Source organism: Drosophila montana, unplaced genomic scaffold (assembly GCF_035044405.1).
Source record: "Drosophila montana isolate Dmon_TW-CO22-7 unplaced genomic scaffold, ASM3504440v1 contig_2438_1, whole genome shotgun sequence".
NCBI classification, from domain to species: Eukaryota; Metazoa; Arthropoda; class Insecta; order Diptera; family Drosophilidae; genus Drosophila; species Drosophila montana.
Window position 1 is genome coordinate 656,231 of NW_026997315.1, and position 18,102 is coordinate 674,332.

At 40.1% G+C, this 18,102-nt stretch overlaps 3 protein-coding genes across 8 annotated transcripts; 2 read left to right on the plus strand and 1 right to left on the minus strand.

Annotated features, from left to right (window-relative positions):
• Positions 1 to 344: 344 nt before the first annotated feature.
• On the minus strand, positions 345 to 15,030 carry Buffy (buffy). 3 transcript variants are annotated; one of them, XM_064682120.1, is made up of 6 exons: positions 14,888 to 15,000; positions 14,005 to 14,261; positions 1,219 to 1,506; positions 1,008 to 1,160; positions 586 to 894; positions 345 to 524 (listed from the first exon to the last, which is right to left on the minus strand). In XM_064682120.1, exons 3-6 carry the CDS (start codon positions 1,486 to 1,488, stop codon positions 360 to 362), a joined length of 897 nt encoding a protein of 298 aa, XP_064538190.1. In that variant the 5' UTR covers positions 1,489 to 1,506; positions 14,005 to 14,261; positions 14,888 to 15,000; the 3' UTR covers positions 345 to 359. The 3 variants fall into 3 exon arrangements, with proteins under 3 accessions (XP_064538190.1, XP_064538191.1, XP_064538192.1); XM_064682121.1 differs by having other exon boundaries at positions 14,005 to 14,107; positions 14,888 to 14,903; XM_064682122.1 differs by lacking the exon at positions 14,005 to 14,261 and having other exon boundaries at positions 14,888 to 15,030.
• On the plus strand, positions 1,635 to 7,039 carry LOC135428257 (uncharacterized). Of its 3 annotated transcripts, XM_064682111.1 has the most exons (5): positions 1,635 to 1,975; positions 2,081 to 3,833; positions 4,757 to 5,344; positions 5,408 to 5,580; positions 6,307 to 7,039. In XM_064682111.1, the coding sequence occupies exons 2-5, from the start codon at positions 3,466 to 3,468 to the stop codon at positions 6,849 to 6,851; spliced, it is 1,674 nt and encodes a 557-aa protein (XP_064538181.1). In that variant the 5' UTR covers positions 1,635 to 1,975; positions 2,081 to 3,465; the 3' UTR covers positions 6,852 to 7,039. The 3 variants fall into 3 exon arrangements, with proteins under 3 accessions (XP_064538181.1, XP_064538183.1, XP_064538182.1); XM_064682113.1 differs by having other exon boundaries at positions 1,635 to 2,291; XM_064682112.1 differs by lacking the exon at positions 2,081 to 3,833.
• On the plus strand, positions 9,820 to 17,080 carry Camp (Cathelicidin-like antimicrobial protein). Of its 2 annotated transcripts, none has more exons than XM_064682114.1 (4): positions 9,820 to 9,990; positions 15,508 to 15,604; positions 15,667 to 16,425; positions 16,483 to 17,080. In XM_064682114.1, exons 1-4 carry the CDS (start codon positions 9,835 to 9,837, stop codon positions 16,971 to 16,973), a joined length of 1,503 nt encoding a protein of 500 aa, XP_064538184.1. In that variant the 5' UTR covers positions 9,820 to 9,834; the 3' UTR covers positions 16,974 to 17,080. The 2 variants fall into 2 exon arrangements, with proteins under 2 accessions (XP_064538184.1, XP_064538185.1); XM_064682115.1 differs by lacking the exon at positions 9,820 to 9,990 and adding an exon at positions 15,126 to 15,346.
• Positions 17,081 to 18,102: the final 1,022 nt, after the last annotated feature.

An 18,102-nucleotide genomic window follows, 5' to 3' on the forward strand; every position in this document is an offset into this window, starting at 1 on the left:
TAGTTTTATAATAAATTGGCTTTTCAGCCATATTAGAACTGCCATTGCGACGTAGACTCTCGTTATAGTGCGATTGATATACTAAAAATATATTAACAGCAAACTATTTTTAAAACAAACATGTCGATAACATTTTGCTAAGTAATTTGAAATCGCTGCATTCACAAAAATATCGATGTTTGCTATACAACTCTGCGCAATAAGACCTAAATAAATACCATCTGCGGTATTTATTTTCTTAATTTATTAAGGTCACATTGCTCAACCGCGGGCAACTTCAAATATCAAGTCTGCTTCTTTTGGCATATAAATTATGCAATTATGAGAAAAGTTGAAATCTAGACTTTTACGTTTTTAAATCAGCTTGTAAATCGTTGGTATATTTTGGGAATCAATGTGTTGACAATAAAGCGAAAAAACATAAAAAGTAAAATCAATCCAAATAAAACACCAATGACCAGCGTTGTCCACTCCAAAGGATTTAGACTGTTGGTTGTGGGTAATACGTGCGTATTAATTCCACTCTGCAACGGCAATGAATACGTTAGTTAAAACTATTTTAGTAGTGTCCACATTTAAACTTACCCATCCACCATTTTCATTTATCCAAGGTACTAGCTCATCTTCGATTACTTCGGAGACGCTCTCCATAAGCTTTGGCAAATACTCGGGATGACCCTGGCGCACACAATCGACCGACAGACCACCGGCTATAGCAAATAATGAGATGACCTTGCTCCACGTGATCTCAACACGGAACAGTTCACGACCCACCGCGCCCAGCAGTAGACTAACAGCATCGGGCGTGTGAAACTCGCCGCCAGGATTGCGGCATATCTGTCTCGCGACACCATTGTAGATACGTGGATGCATGCGTTCTAGTTCATCACCTAACTGGGAATACAGATGACTTAATGCTCGTTTATTATGTGATAGTACGTATACTTTAAATGGCCATATTAGCATAAGAGCCTGAAAGAGTAAGTTCTACTGATGCAAAAACTCACCACCTGCACCGCTGGAAACACATCTCTCACTATGCCTATGGTGGTGTTGCTGTTGCCCAATATGCTGCGAATGCGCTGCAGTCCCAGCTTCTTGTTAAAAAGTCCGGAACGTCGCAGCCGCCGCTTAATATAGTGTCCACATAAGCAGCGTCCCTGGAGGAAAAAAGCTAAAACATGAGTACATGTACGTATACCTATTAGATATTATTACCTGTGTGATTATGTCCTGGGCAGGTATTTGAGCCGCTTTCCAGCCAATTGTATAGGACAGTTTGCGGGTAACCACATCGCTGACATTGCTGAGACGCCTGCGGGTCGTTTCGCGCTGACCCACCTCGAGGAGCGCCGCCGAGTGAAGCGTGGCAGGAAAACTGAATTTGCGTCGGTTCTGGGCCTGAAGCAGACGTTCCGCCTGTGTGCTGACCATGGGGAAGCCGTTGCTGAAATTATCGTTATTCGTTGGGAATGAGGTGCCTGGCATGTTGGCGCCAATGAGATCCTGAAAAACAATATTGACAACATTTGACCAAGAATAAATCAAACTGATCGCAACACTAATTGCAGTCATCGATAGCCGATTGCACGATATACGATATGCGATATACGATACAGTTTGTGCCTATTTGGGTTTCATTAATTATTTCGATGTCGTAAACTGTGTGTGTGGCGAGCGCTGCTCATGTTAAATCAATTAATTGCCATTCGATTTGGCTGATGTGGCAAATTTTTGCACGTCGTTGTCAATCTTTTGGGTGCCGGTGCCCATGAGAGACTTTTATCTGTATCTGTAACTGTAACTGTATCTGTATCTGTGGCTGTGGTTGTGACAGTCGATGGCAACGGCATGCTGGAAATGGGTTTTAGTTTGGCCGTCAAGGCGAAAACCTGCTACAACAACAACAGCAACAGCGCAACGACAGCAACAACAACAACAATCACAATAACAACATGAAGAACACAGTTTTGTAGTATGTATAAGCTCCCAGACAAACAATTATAATCAAAAATAATTGCCTCAAATCATAAATGTCATGTTGAAATTACATTAAATTTATGAATGACATTATTAACAGAGACTTGAGCCGCAAGGCAGAAAAGCCCACGTTCAGCGAATAATTGAAAAATGTGAAGAAGGAAAACGGATTAATAATAAAAGCAAAAAACAACTAGAGAGATGCAACCAAGCAACCCATAATATTTGCCCGAATATGGAATTCAGCTCGAATAATATCAGCCATGTACCTTATGAAAAGCACATGCAAGGATAAGCTAGTTAAGTACTTTGTGAGTACATCGTAATCCTCATGTAAAATTTTAATTAACAGTATTGAAAATTCAAGCGAAACCTCTTATTTATAAATATTGCTTAGTGGTGCCAGCTCCGATACTTTATCAGCCTTTTACGAATATAACAGATGCAACCTGCTTGTAAATATTTTTGTAATATAAACTTGAAGAAGTAAACTCTGAAAGTTGTCGATATATATATATACATATACATATATATTTATTATTTGTGCTAAGGATTTACTTATTGAGACTTACATCTAAAGACCGAGGTTACACTTGTTTTTAAAAGCGCAATAACAGTCTGCAAACCAACCAAAAGAAAAGGATTCTGTTTGTGATATTTAATTAAATAATTTACCTGTAATAAATTAGACTTTCTTAGACCCGAATTGATTTAGCTCAACATCCGTCTTTCTGTGCCTGCCTACTCAGTAAAATGTCGCTAAGCCTTGAAATTTGATGTGTAATTATATTTCCCATAAGTCGTTCATTACCGGCAAAATTGGCACTTCCCACACAAAAATTACATACTTATGAGGAGATTAGGTGTGGAAGCCTTTGGCATTCCTCAATATATATATAACAGTAGGTATATGTAGTCAGATATATGCATCTAAAGTTTTGTTTTGTTATTGTATTATTATTGATGACTTTTTACTTTGTGCTACCATCTTTGGGCACATTAACGACGGGCTCGTTAAGTTTGATTGGCGCTCGTGTCTTTTTGTTTTGACCATTTCAAACGGATGTCTGCAATGTGGCCAAAATGTTGTGAATGCGTGTTGTCATTAGTTGTCCGCCGGCGGCATGTCAAATGGCAAATGATTTGTGGATTCGGCACTGGCTGCGACAAGTGAAGTTGACCGAGGATGGCCATAGATACGGGTGTTGGAGTGGTATCGTCTAGGGAGTACTAACAGCAATTAGTTTTTACATAACCTGGCCCAATAAATGCTGCCCCGGCGCATCGTGATCAAGGAAAGTTGTCACAATCGATACAACAAAATCGTGTGCCTTAAACGCATAGAAAGTAAAGTTTTGGGCCACTTAATAAAATGGAATTCTACATGAGGCATTTGGGTCAGCCGAAATCACGATTATCGATTATGCGGCTTTAGCTTATAAAAGCTCTCCCACATATGGTTGGATCAGTCAGTGATTGCACAGAATGTCGACCAATTGGACGTACTTGCTAATTGTCAGCTCTACTCTTCTGCTGCTTGAACGAGCCTTCGCGGATGTGGCTCATTTCTTTGCGGCACCCTCCGAATTTGGCAGCTATCTGCAGGGACAAACGCCCTTTCAGCTGGCCTTTGCGCCACCTGCTCTATATGGACCACCAGCTGGCAGTCCTGTGACACCCGCACCTGTGGCACCCGTAGCGCCTGCTACCACGGAGTTTAGTCTGCCAGAGATCATTGAGAACCGCAGCGTTAAGGGTTCAAGCCAGGGACATGGCAATTTTATTCCCCTGAGCCAGCATTACCTTCCACCCAGCAATGAGGAGCGACCCAGCTATGAAATCCCTAAGCCAAGGTTTGTAGAATATTAAAGTGACAGGTCTTAAGCAAGGCTCATCTGGTTAACTTTTTTTTGCTGCCAAGACATCTTTCAAGATGAAGTGCACCTACTCGCATTAAAATTACGTGAGCCTTTTTGCATTTTGAAATTGCAATATGAATCACTTAAAGCTTTCATGCTTTCAAAAAAAAGCAAGCAAGTAAAGTTTAAATAGAATTTGATTGAGCCTAAAATAGTTTCGCCTAAAGCTTTCAATCAAGGATATACATATTTTCAAAACGAAAGATTGACTAGTCAATTTTAATGCTATGTAAGATTTCGTTTATTTATCAAACGTATTCTTATTGTGTTCATCATTTGCAATTAAGACGGCTACAGCTCAAGAGCTTTCACTAAAATGCCGACTTCAATCTCAGCTAATTAATTGTTCAATAATTTCAATTAAATCGTCGTAGAGCTTTAAAGAAAAAACTTTCAATAACAAGCTATCTGTTGTCAGTTATCTTAATTGGTTTTAGTAAATAAAGTAAAAACGATTTAGGGCTTTAAGCAAAAATTACTTTAGAAAAGACAAATTTAAGATGTCCGTTTTCAGCTATAAAAGTAAAAGTTAAAAAGAAGTCTACAGTTATATTAATTAAAGAAAAAACTTTCAATAACAATCCCACATTCAGCTCCTGATTTAAGTCATCTTCATTGCGTTTAGTAATTGCAATTAAAGCGACTTAAAGCTTTAAGCAAAATGCGGTTTATAAAGCTCACTTAAAGCCCTCTGTTTTAAGGTCTTTTGATTGAGTTTATAATTTACAAATGAAATGTTTTTAAGGCAATAGATTTTGATAAAAATCTTGCTTTAAGCATTAATTACAATTTTAACAGCTTAAAGCTCAGATGCTTTTCTATAAGATTTAAGTACACTCTTTCTTTTCGTTCCGCAGCCATGAGTTCGAGGGCTACTATTATCCACAGCCCAGTGCCAGCAGCACCACGCGCATTCCCTCGACAACAACAACAACGCCACGCCCCATCATTGTGCAGGAGCCCGGAGACGATAATGATGTTGAGCCCTTGCCCTCACCTGGCTATGATTATAATGCGCCACCGCAGCGCCCCTCAACGCCAGCGCCCGTTTACCTGCCGCCAGCGGAGAACAGTCCGCAACAGCAACAGCTGCGCCTGCGCCTCAAGGATATGCGCTGCCTGCAGTCGGGCTACTTTCGTGCAGTGTTGAAACTGGACAGTTTTCTGGGTGCCTCGCCAGTGCTGGATAACGACGACGAGGAAGGGCAAGACAAGCATTGCGAGCTGAAGCTGTCGCGCAGTTTTCTGCTCTTGGACATTGCGGGCGCAGACTTTGAGCGCTGCGGAGTGCGCACTTGTGGTCAGGATTTGTGTCTACGTCTGCGTTTTCCGGCCATACGCGGCCTCCGCACTGGCGGCGACTCCATTCTGACGCTGCACTGCAAGACGCAGGAGCGGGTGGCGGTCAAGACACATGCACTTAAAATGGGCGTGGCTAACGATGTGTAAGTCGCGGACTGTAGTGTGTCCATAGAGTTTGAGTAACATTTGCCATTCTTGTCGCACAGGCAGGCGCGCAGTGTTGGCAGCTATGCCCATGGTGGCAATCAGAATGCCTTTCGCACCCACGTGGAGCTATTGAGACGGGGCACCAATGGCTATACGCGACAACTGGAGAGCAATGGCGCGGTACAGCTGGGCGAGGAGCTGTTACTGCGCGCACATGTCCTGGCAGGCGATGGTAAGTTCAATGATTTGTATTAATACAAAAGTATTTAAAAGTACATCGAAGCTTTTCGCAAGGTTAAGTGAAAGCTCTTAAAACAATAAGACTGACTTAATCGGCGCTTACAATTAATTGTTTAATTTAATCCTATATTCGGCTGACACTTTAATCCATTCGAGAACTTCTACACGCTTCTACGCTAAAGCTTTCTGTGAGATAAATATAACTGTCATAAAAAGCTCACTTAATGCTTGAAAACACAACATAATTCCCAGACACGCTCAAAGAAGCTTTCTGTAAGAATAATTGCACATTTAAGATCGGTTTAAGCTCGAAAGCCATTTATGATTTACGTCAAATAACATGAAAGCTTTCAGTGTGATAAATTCTACTTGCATATCACATCTTCCCGCCTACTCTTATTAAAGGTTTCTGTTAGATAAAAATGTAATGACAAAAAATGTAAGCTCAAAAACCATCACTTTAACATCAAAGCACATGAAAGCTGTCTGTGAGATAAATTGTACATTTAAGCTCACTTAAAGCTCTAAAGCGATTTATTTTTTACATCAAAGCACAAAAAAACTTTTTGTGAGATTAATTGTACTGACTGTGTGCATTAAAGCTCTTTTAAAGCTTAATGTTATGTGTATGTGTGTGCTGTAAGATAATTATTATCAGAATGTAAGAATATTGTAGTGTTTAAACTCGTGAATAGTCCATGAATTCTCCCTTTACCAGGCTGGAACTACACCAAGCTAAGTGACGTGCAGCTTCAACGCATCTCAGCTGCTGGCGAGCTTTTGAATAGCGCCCAGCTGATCACCTCACGCGGCTGTCTCAATCCCGCCATGCAGACCATCTGCGCGCATGCGCCCAGCCCTGAGCTGCCGTTGGGCCAGCGACTGCAGTTTCGAGCCATCATGTTTCCGGGCATGCACAGCGGTGATGTGCTGGTCATGTCCATGCGCATTACGGCCTGTCTGGAGCGCGAAGATTGCCAGCTTACGGCGCAGGATTGCCAACCAGGTGTAGCACAGAGACGACGACGGGATACTCGGCTGGGTGCCCATGGCAATGGGACAGAGGCATCGGAATTGTCTCACATCACCTTCAGGGTGATTATGTCGCACATGGAGCAGCAGGAGCAGCCAGCAGTTGTCACCGATTTGACCAATGCGAATGTGGCTGAAAGAACCAAGTCATTGGCCTTGTTTGGCAGCGTGGGTTTTGTGGTCCTGCTGCTGGGTGTGGCCGTAATGACGCTTTATAAGATGGGCAAATAGCTCGCATGAGATAGGGATGGAAGCAGGGGCAGTGCAGGTCAGATAAGGGACTGTAGCTTTTTCTACTCCTAAAAGAAAACATTGAGTTCTGTTTATATTATAATAGCATTACTTAAATAAATTGAACAAGGCTTTTCTGGACAACTTCTGGATTTGAAGTGGTTTACTAAAAGTGTTCACGTTTCGTAGCCAGACTTTACTTTTCTTCATTTTCAAGATATATTGATAAATACAATAAATAAACTGCACAAAATACAACTGAATGATCAGATTGATTTACTATATCATAAAGCTGTCATAGGTACGATTGTTTGAAAATTTTATTTTTGTAAAAGCCTTATTATACCCTTTTAGAGGGTACTATAATTTCGTCATGAAATGTGCAACGCGTAAAAGGAGACATCTCCAATCCCTTAAAATAAAATATATATTCTAGATCAGCATCAACAGCAGAGTTGATATAGCCTTGTTCGTCTGTTTGCCTGTCTCTTTCTGTGCGAACTAGTCTCTCAGTTTTAAAGTTCTCGTCTTGAAACTTTGCATGGGTCCGACTTTCTGTTGCAGGCAGTACATATGTATGTATGTCGGCTTGACGACTGTTAAAGATCAAAAGGTCGAGCATAGAGTCCCATAGTTAAATACAGGATGCTAGTTAAATTCAGATAACAATATGTTATTCAAGGGTATCTAGTATTTAGCTTTTTAAAAATAAATAAATACTCTATTTTTTTCGAAAATCTTAGCTTTCATTCTCAAATCTTGTATTTTTCAATACTTAAAAGAATTTCTATTTTATAAACTCTCTTTAAGCTACATAAGCCTTTCTTTTACTTTGGCTTACTACGAAGTTTTTTAGTATCTTGCTTCTTATTCTGTGTTTTTAACGACCCAATCTTCTGTTTTGCTCCTTTACCTAACTGATCTCCATATGCAAACCCTTTAATTGCTTTCTCGCATATGCTCGTTTCCTGGCCATTTCTGATCCGTATCTGAACATGGACCCGAAAAAGCGTTCACCTAATTTCTACCTTCACATTCTGCATCCCAATGCTCGCTGGCAGCTCCATTAACCACACCCATCCACACACAGCTGCAGCAACAACTCAGCTGCCACAAATAATCTATGGCGCCAATCTGAGCCAAGAGCGGCTCCTTGGCGAAAATGTGCATGTGGCAAGCGAACAAATTTGAACTTATCTTCCGAGCGAAATCGGCAGCGGGCAAATGTTTGGCCTGTTTGGAGCTACTAAAACAGAAATTAGCACTTAATAAAATGTTATTTATGTTCATGTCGCATGTAATTGGACGGGCCTGAGAATAAAGCTACAAGCAAATCTCAAAACATGGCTCGACGACCGATTACCAAACTGTGCGCAATTCAAAAATTGCGATCTGTCAGTTTTATGGCCAAACGCGAAAACTGAAATTCTATCACGTTTTCACGCTTGGAGCACATTTAATGAAACCAAATACGCAAAGAACTCGCTTTAGCTTTTTGGCTTTGTTATTTGGTGCAATTTGTAGTCATTTCTTATGTTAATTCTCCAATCGAGCTGCAACTGAAGCCCGCACCAGTTGCCATCACGAAGGGGGGTACGAAATGGCGTCCAATTAGCAGCTGATTGATGGCCTAATACATCATGGGGGGCACACAACGTACTACTTCAAATAGTCATAGAGATAATAATTATTGGCTTGGGTGTTAGGCGATTACGTGACCACGTCAACCTCACTAGTTAACCACACTATGTAGTTATAGTTTACATGCATCAAGCCAATTTTTATGTACCTCCGTCTAGTACATCCATTGCCTGGCCTGATTTTCAAGTCCGCAACCCAATGACTCTCTCTATTAGATAACATATCGAATATATATACTTAATACCCTTGTAGATTAGTTATAAGCTAGCACATCTAGTATATTTATTTAATACCCTGGTAGATAAATAATAGATGTGCAATTTAGTCTAACGATCTTAAGCAACAACAAACTTTGAATTCATAAACAAATTTCTTAAGCGATATTTCCTACTAGAGCTTTGGTCAATTTCAAAAAGGATTTTGACAAGCTATGTGGAAAAATATAAAACTAGGAAATGTTGTTATTAACTGATCGTTTCCCTGGTAGCTTTATGCTGTTATAATGCAACATGAAACTCGTAATAGTAGAGTTTAGTTGAAATATCTTTCAAAACAGAAACAGTTTTGGCCGATAGGTCGTATAATTAAAATATGATATATGTAGATAGATGAAAAAGACTAGATCTCATAGAAATCTACAGACAGAAGATATAGCTAAACAAACAAAACTTTTTAAATCAATAAAATTAATAAATTTCTCGAGGCTTTATACACTTTATGACAAAATGGTATCAGCTTTAAGGAGCTGTGTTTTAATATTAAGTGGGTGTCCTAGCCCTAAGCCCCCTGTTTTTTTAATAATTCAATTTGTTTTATTGTGCGCTGGAAGCGATCAGATCTCTACCAAGAGTATTGTTAAAATGTTGTATAGCCCAAGTTCCCCACAAGCTAATACTAAATGGGCAGATCGGATAGGCCATATCGAATCCATAGAAGCTAAAATGTGTAACGTAGTTCTTTTGAATAATTATTCTTATCGAACTTGCATATTGCTATATGTCGATAAGCGTCCTGATGGAGTTATAGTGCTGTAAAACATCGTAAAAGATCATGACAAAGATCGAGTGCTGTACAATATTAGAGTCTTGAATATCGCACCTAAAACAAAGCTAAAGTGTTTATGACGCGGCTTTAAACTGTATGGCCAAAACGATATTATCTGAACAAAAAAATGTGAATGCTTTTTAAGCCCAATTAGTGGTAATCTTAATTGTATGTCATTGTACATATATCGATATTAATCAACACTATTGGTATAGTTGACTCTTCGAAAGCCACATAGTAGGCCCCATCACCATTCAAAACTTTTTGCAGTTATACGATTAATTGTGACATCTGCAACATGGTATTCGAAACTGAATCAAATTTCGCACGATTAGCGCGATTTGACATCAACATGAAACTGAATCGGGCGCGCGAAATGTTAGAACAAGCCGCGGCAAAGTTGAGCATTATGAAATCATTTAGTTCTCCGGCACGACAATGGCGCGATTATCAGGTGAGTCCAGAAAAAGGGGGGGGTAGGGGTCTTTTGTTTGCGTGTTAGTTTGTTTAAAAGGCCTGTAAATGCTGACCTATGATATTCCCACCGAATGCACATCTGTGGCGCAGAGGCAGCCACATTGCTGATCACATAACTGGCAAGTGGCATGCACCTTATGGCTGCCAGTTTGGGCCTACTCCGGGCTAATTAATAAAACCGGCACGTTTTGCGGCACAATCGCATGTGTTCCAGGCACGAACACAACATGGCTTGCAACTACTTTGTCTTTGTCGCAAATGGCAGGCAAAATGTTTACTTAGTGCACATAAATTAAGTGTCGAACATTCAGCCGTCCGATACCCGTCCCAACCCCTCATCTGTGCCCCTCGCCCCTTCACAACAGTCTCAGCTGGCGCTTAACTTTGTAGTCAACACTCGACGCGGGCCTCGTTGCCCCCTAAGCCAACAATTTACACTCTTCCATTCCGTAGGCGAATCGGAGCCAGGCCTAAAAACAATTTTCATGTGTCTCTCGGTCTTGTACTGCTTAAATTAGCGACTACTTAGTGCCCAATTTAGCAATTTCGTTAAATATTTATGAATGCACTTCATTTTAGTCAATTTTCAGTTTTCAATGAACAGCAACAGCTACAAGCCACAAGATTCTTTGAATGGGCTCAGGCCAAGATTCCATTAAGCTCAATATTTGATGCTCATTAAGTTATTTGATGATATATGTACTTGAGCCAATCGATTGGGTAGTTTTCGTACGAGTTTCGATTAGCCGTTTGACTAGGGACATATTTAAAAAATTTATTTATGACTAACGATAGTCCAAGAAGGTCTACAAACTCTTGCAGTGTAGATTTTATATACTATATGTTGACAAAAACAAAAAAGATTTGAAAAAGGAATTATATTGGATGATTAGTCTACTTATAGAATGCATTATAATTGTACTCTACTGTTGTACTATCTTGTTAAATTATATAATATAACGTGAAAGTAAGGATAATTCCGGAACGCGGAAGATTAAATACCTATTTAGACATTTGCCCTACGGTTTTGCAAATATTTAAGAATAGTGAAGTTCGTTAACTAAGTAAACTGAGCTTTATGATATATTGGTCCGACTTTGTTAAGACTCTGTATATATGTGGGGAAACTAGTGAAACTTATAAATGCCGAGTTTGGTCGAGATATCTTTATAAACAAAAACCTTTCCTACATTTCGACCGATCGTTCCGAATACAGCCATGAAATACTGATCCGATCCGACCGGGACGGGCATGACTATATCAACTTTGCTGTTGATGCTGATCTAGAATATATATATTTTATGGGATTGGTGATGTCGCCTTCTACGCGTTGCACATTTAATGACGAAATTATAATACCCTGTACAAGGGTATTTAAATTGAATACAAATGTCGGAATTTACATTTTAAACTTAATTGGAATTAAATATCTAAGAATTTTAAAGCTTAGCTGATTTAAAGTATAATCAAACCAAGTCAGATTAGTTTATTATTTCGAAAATCAATCACAATCCCAATCAATCACGCCTCCCCTTGTTGTCTGAAGTGCATTCCCATTGGTTAATCAATATAATAAAATCAAATCACATCGAATAGTCAACGCCTCGAAGCACTCATTAGCAACTTTTATTAACCAAATGTGTCGCGTGATTTATTTTTTTATTTTTACTCACTTCAATACTTCAAATGCGGCCAGTTGCCATTGGCCCGAACGTTAGATCGAGCCACTGCAGCGCCTTAAATTAACGTCAAGCATTTTGGCTAATACAATGCGAGTTTTTCTCTTTTATTTCCATGCACGCTCGCAAAGTGAGAAGAGTATATTGGTGGTGTTCAATGTTTACATGAAGAGCTTAATCAAATATTGATCAAATATTTGAGCCACGCCTACTAGGCTACAAGGTTCTATATCCGCTCAGCTACTCCACTTATAACTCCCCCTAAAGATTGATCTGTCGCCCCTCAAGAAAACGTTGACTTAAGTTTAGATGAAGTTCACTAACGTGCTCCTCTAAAGATCTATCCAGAAAGATCTACCAGTTACTTAAGATTGGCATGATGTGAACGTGTATTGTGCAGTCAGTTGCACCCGACTGCAAAATTCTCACTTAGTTTTTTCTTTTTATTGGCTGTTGTTTTTGCCGGCTTGGCAACTCGCTTTTTATTTTTTTAGTTGGCAGTCACAGATCGCGTCCGAGTCCGAGTCCGAGATTCAACTCAATTCGAGTTTGTGAGCGTTTTTTTAATTTTGTTTTAGCATTTTAGCCATGTTAACATTTGTGTTATTGATTTTTTACAACAGTTGACAGTTACGCAGGCGCTGTGGACGGCAATTCCTTCCCACTGCACCCCGTAATCAACTGTTTTTTTTTTTCGGAATTTCAATATATTTATACAGTGTATTTAAAGTAGAATTCAGTATATTAGGATTGTTAAATGTTCTCCTGACTGTATCTATAATAATAAATTATTATATCGACTTTTGTTAATCTCCCTAGAGGTGGGACAAAAGTATGTTTGCTCATTTGTCTCATTTTCAAAAAGTTGGTTTCCCACCATTTCCTTGAAACAGAGTATGTAACAGTCGTGTGTGTCTGAGTGCAATATTATTGCTTGATTTTTGTCGACTTTTTCTCGCTGACTTTTGCATTTGGCTCTGATTTGGCGCATGACAAACGATTCGAGCAATTTGACTTTCGATTTTTGATTGGTTTATCAAATCGCAGTTCATTAAAATGCCAAAATACATTTAATTGCATTTTTGATAGGCTAAACCAAACAGAGCAAACCACAGAAGCCTCCAATCCGGTCACGGTTCGGATATAATACTTTAAAAACAAAATATTTGTATTTAATCCACGATTACATGCAATTTAGACGCAAATAAATTTGCGGTCGTCTGACGTCTATGAAAAATCAAGCTTAGTACTAGGCAAGAAGATACCCTGTAATCGAAGCAAGCAGTGTATCAAACCTTTATGTTACATATTTAATATTCCTAATAGTCTTTATCCGGTTTTGAAGTTTTTCAAATAAATAAATATACACGAAAAGCCACAATCCAATTTTCGTGTAGCTTGGGGGTACCTGAGATAGACAGAGATAGGAATACATATATATATTTTGTATATACAAAGTGAATTACATTTCATTCCAATTGTAAACAAGCCTTTTACTTTTTTCTTTTTTATTAGCATAGGGTATATGCACATTTAAATACAAACGTTATGAGAAATTTGCAAAATTTGTGAATTACAATCGAATGCAGGTAGCTGCAGGTGTTTATATATTGCGGGGGATCATTAACTACTGCTCGTATCGTCGGGTGGGTGTTGATTTTGCATTTTTTATTTCATACCATCCACGGGTCGATTTACGTCATTCAATTCGAGCGTGTTAAGTTACTAACAATTTGCTATGAGTCTTGTTAATTGCAATGTGGCAAATATTGAGCTGCCTCGGGAGCGGGAGGTGCGGCGGGTTGGTGCCACGTATCGAATTCATGTTGACATAGTGAACAGCATGAATAATATTCTTTTGTTAGTTTATTAATGGCCATTGAGACGACTTAAGTAGGTGGCAACGGTCAAATACACAGTTGTGTTTAAAGATGAAACATATGGATGTACTTGGCATACACTGAGAGAAAATTAACATCTAATATTGTGTAGAATTAGAATATGTCTATGAATTTAGGGTTTACTGCAGTTTAGCTTGATGATAAAAAGCCAGATACAATTACTATGAACAATTATGTCGCTTCGCTCGTTTTAAAAGTCCTAGTTAAAATACTATGTGGCAACTCTTTTTATCTAAAGCGGGCTGCCACCTAACCCATCAAATGTGTGGGAGAAGAAGAGGTAAAAAACCACCGTTAGTTTTGCTTTAAAGAAACTAGAGACAATAAAAAAAATAATAATTTAGCACCAAGATCGTTAAGAAGAAGAGAAATGTAACTAAATAACATGCAAATAATGAAGAAGCCGTTTACCTCTATGTCAATCTTGGTAGACTCTCGTGTATTTTCGCACACTGTAGATTAATCTTTCAGCAGTTTCTTTTTTTTAAGCATTTGCCGCCTTTGTCAATAAACACTGGTTGTTTAGTAATCCAAATGACGTTGCCCGAGAAACCACGTAATAAAGAATCATTTATAGCAAAGTCGAATTACGTGTACGCACTACGATTGTAATTGTTATGTGGGTGTGCGCCTGTGTGTGTATTGAAACGCAGCTCAGTTCACACAAGCTTAACCCACACAAGCAAACAAGCAAAAAAAAAAATGAAAGAAATAATTTAATTAAAATAAAGTTGGACTCTTTGTACGCTATTGGGGGGAAAGAGTGCGTTCAACTTTATAATTTCGCAAGTGGCCTTTGGCTTAGCGGGCTCAACGCGTTATTTGCTTTACGTTAATGCATTAATTGGTTAAATAAATGGCCGAATCGAGCCGAGCCGGGCCACACCAACTTTTTCTTATCGGCATACAATTTCATTGATACGCGCATATTCTCGTTGTTTATCTTTTAGTGTCGGATGCGCAATTTGTGCTGATAATGATTTTGTGTTTTGCCTGTGATAAATGATACGCGACAGAGAAGTATATATATATACACCATATGTATGTACGTAGGTGTATATGTGTGTACGGAGACCTGTAAGCTGCGCGCGGTGTTGCATGAAAATTGCTTAATTAACTATGCGTTGCGCGTTTTTTTTTTGGGTCTTGAGCATTCACGGTCACCGTTTTGGCTGAAGGTTTTTATTGTTATCGTTGTTATGAGATACTTCAATGGCAACGATTTAATATGCCTTATAAAATCAATAATTTAAAACACTTGTATTTATAGAAATGGAACACTTAAGCCACTAACCGATTAAATCTTAATGGAAGTTAAAATTCGTTAAATGCAAGCCGCCGCAGCGCGCAACAGCTTTCAATCGTTTCTCGTGTCGCGTACGTGGTAGTCGAGCGTTGTAAATGAAATGAAAAACGAAAAGGCGCGCCGATTCAACTGGTCGCGCAAGTGTTGGATAATCTGGCGCAAAAAGTCGCTTGGCAGCACTCATCGATTGTTGTACGCATATGCATATCGATCTATCGATTGTGTGGGCTGAAGGGTTGCAGAGAGACGCTGCGATTGGCGTCCTCTGATAAAAAAGTGCAATAATTTTTCTCAAAAAGTGCAATAAAACTCGTTTGCAGCTCTCGGCACTTCACAATGTCGCTGACCATAGTCAAATATCGAAAAACAGCTGACGGCATTCTGCCCATAACGCCCACTGTGATATTTAGACCTAAAGTGCAAGTGCAGCCACAGCAAACTGTCAAGGTATACAAACATATGCGTTGAAAATATATACATACATCTGCTGAGCTGCCACAAACAGCTGTTTTCAGGCAATGTGGCAACCCAGTGAACATGTGGTTGTTTTAGAAAACACTTGAATTCCTTTTTGATTTTATTTTAATTTTAATTATCATGCATTACAGAAGGTAGCAGGCACTACAATTGCTCTCGGCAAAATACCTGCCGGAGCTGTTATCAAGCCGAGTATGAAACGCGCCTCCAGCAGCGCAACATCTCCAGGTGAGTAGGTAGTAGTTTGACTTCAGCATGCAAGATTTGCTCACCAAATCCACATTTCACAGCCGCTCCTTTGGTAAAGACACCGAAATATGTGATGCAGTCGAGCAGCTATGCCAGTGCATCGTCCCCTTCACTGGCTTGGCAAACGTCGTCCTCACCGCTGGCTAGCATTAAGAAGGAATCGCTGGGCGCTGCGATTAGTTCCCTTCCGCCCAATACGATTATAAAAGCAACCACTAGACAACCCCTATCCACGACCAACAGCCCGATGCCAGGTCATGTAAATGCACTGGGCACAGGCGCGTCGTCCCCTGCCGCAGCACCTGCGGTCGCCTCCGCGGTGCGTCAGGCTGTTTTCCTGAAACGCGATATGCCACAACGCACCATGCGCAGCATGACATTGGGCTCCATTGATATGGCCTCCACACTGCATCTAGGCGTATCTAGCGCACATTTGCCACTGTTTAAGCGACACATTTGTAAATACGCAAACCTGTCGCATCTAGACTGCTGCGTAACTCTGCGAAAGCTGCGTCTGAACGAACCCTTTGCTCTACTCGCCGAGTTTTTTGAGCTCAGCGAGCAAGATGTGGAGCAGACATTCAAGCGTACGCTTGTCAAGCTGGCTCGCTGCCTGCGTCCGCTCATCCGCTGGCCAGATGCCAAGCACTACTCTGAACGCTTAAAGCACATGCCATTAGCCTACAGAGCCAACCTGCTGCATGTGCGATCGCTGATTGAGTGCGTTGAGACGGAGGTAAGCGAGACGCTCAATTTTGGCTGCGACAGCTACAAGTTTATCCTCTGTCTCAACACGAATGGTAAGTAATTCGCACACTTTTCAACACTTCTATTGATCAATTGTAATTATTTTACAGGTGTTATTAGCTATGTGTCTGATGCCTTTCGTGGCGACTGCGATGATCTGCAATTGTTTGAGGCTACCAATTTTAAGGACATCATACCCAAGTACTTGACGCTATGCGCGGAGCCAGGCAAAGCTGTTAAACGCTCACCTAAAACCAATGTAGATGATGGCCTAACAGATGAGGAGTACGAGGCACAGGATGATGATCAGAAGCAAATCCTGAGCAAATTTGATGAACAGCGCATAGCTGGCCAATTGGCCAACATGGAAACGCTGTCCGTCTCGAATGGCGCACTGACCTCCACACGTGCACCGCAGCTCCAGTTGCCGACGCTGCGCGTCAATGAGCCCGCCTGTCGCACACAGATGCGTCACACGATCGACACGTTGCGAGAGTTCAAGATACTCGATCACTGTGCTTTGCAGCAGACCCCACTGCTGGGCTATTTGAACGAGATGCTGATTGTTGCTGCGGCGCTTTGTAATCTGCAGCAGCAGTAGAGTAGCAAAAGTTTAGCTTAAATTTAAACAACACCTGTTTTAAGGTCGTTACACTCGCGATTATGTACACAATATGTTAGCATTACAATTTAAATTTTGATACTAAATGTTGTATTTAGTCACTTTTAATTACTGTATTTTGCAGCGGCAACAGCAACAGAAGCTGGCACTTTCACATGCCTGCTCTTTGTTGTTAGCACAGCCCTTGATTTGCCGTAGCTGTTGGTTGCAGCAATTGCATTTTGTGTATATTTTAATAGCTTTGTATACACTTTGCAGCGAGTCCTATAACTTTGTCAAGCGCTGAGCAAGGCATTTAAGGAATCCGTTTAGTATATTGTACATATTCTTAAGCTGCTTAACCATTTAGTCATGCCATATAGCACATATGTTTATACGCATTACAATATCATATAGTTTGTTCCATGGCAAAAATCGGACAAATATTGAGTTTTCTTTCGGTCAATATAATCAATAACAAAATTACAAATATCACGCATTAGTGTTAGCAAGGGTATAACAATGTCGGCTAACCGAGCTTAAAAATTCGTTTCTTGTTGCTATAAGCCTCATAACGAGCTGTGTTTAGTATGCAGTGCAACAGGTTGCTGCGGCTGCTGGTGCTACTGTGGTGGCTACTGCAATTTGACCTTTACATGGTTGACCTTTAGCAACTAGGCATTGCTAATATTTATGCACACATATTTGTATGCCATTCCATGCCTTGTTTTCATATAGTTTCATGTATTTTGTATTTTCATGGCTTACACAACCTTTTTGAAATGGCCGTCGTTGCCATGCTTTAGACACCCACGCGCTGTGTTAAGATCTATTTGTGCAGCTGTCTGTCGCCTCTGACGTGCGTTTCAAATTGCGATGTTTGCTTTTAATGCCCTAACTGGCAGATGTCTTGAAACTGTCACTCATTTTAGCAGTCCACTTTGGCAGGCATCCAATCTTTTAAATGTTTGATAATCATTTGGTATATTATTGGTTTAGTTGAGGTAGGCAACAACAAAATTTATTCGTTGATCAATTGCTGAAGTTAGCATACAACTGCAGATACTTAGCCATATAAGATAACTTTGATCCCAACCAAATATTGCTTGTTATTTTTAATAGATATTGA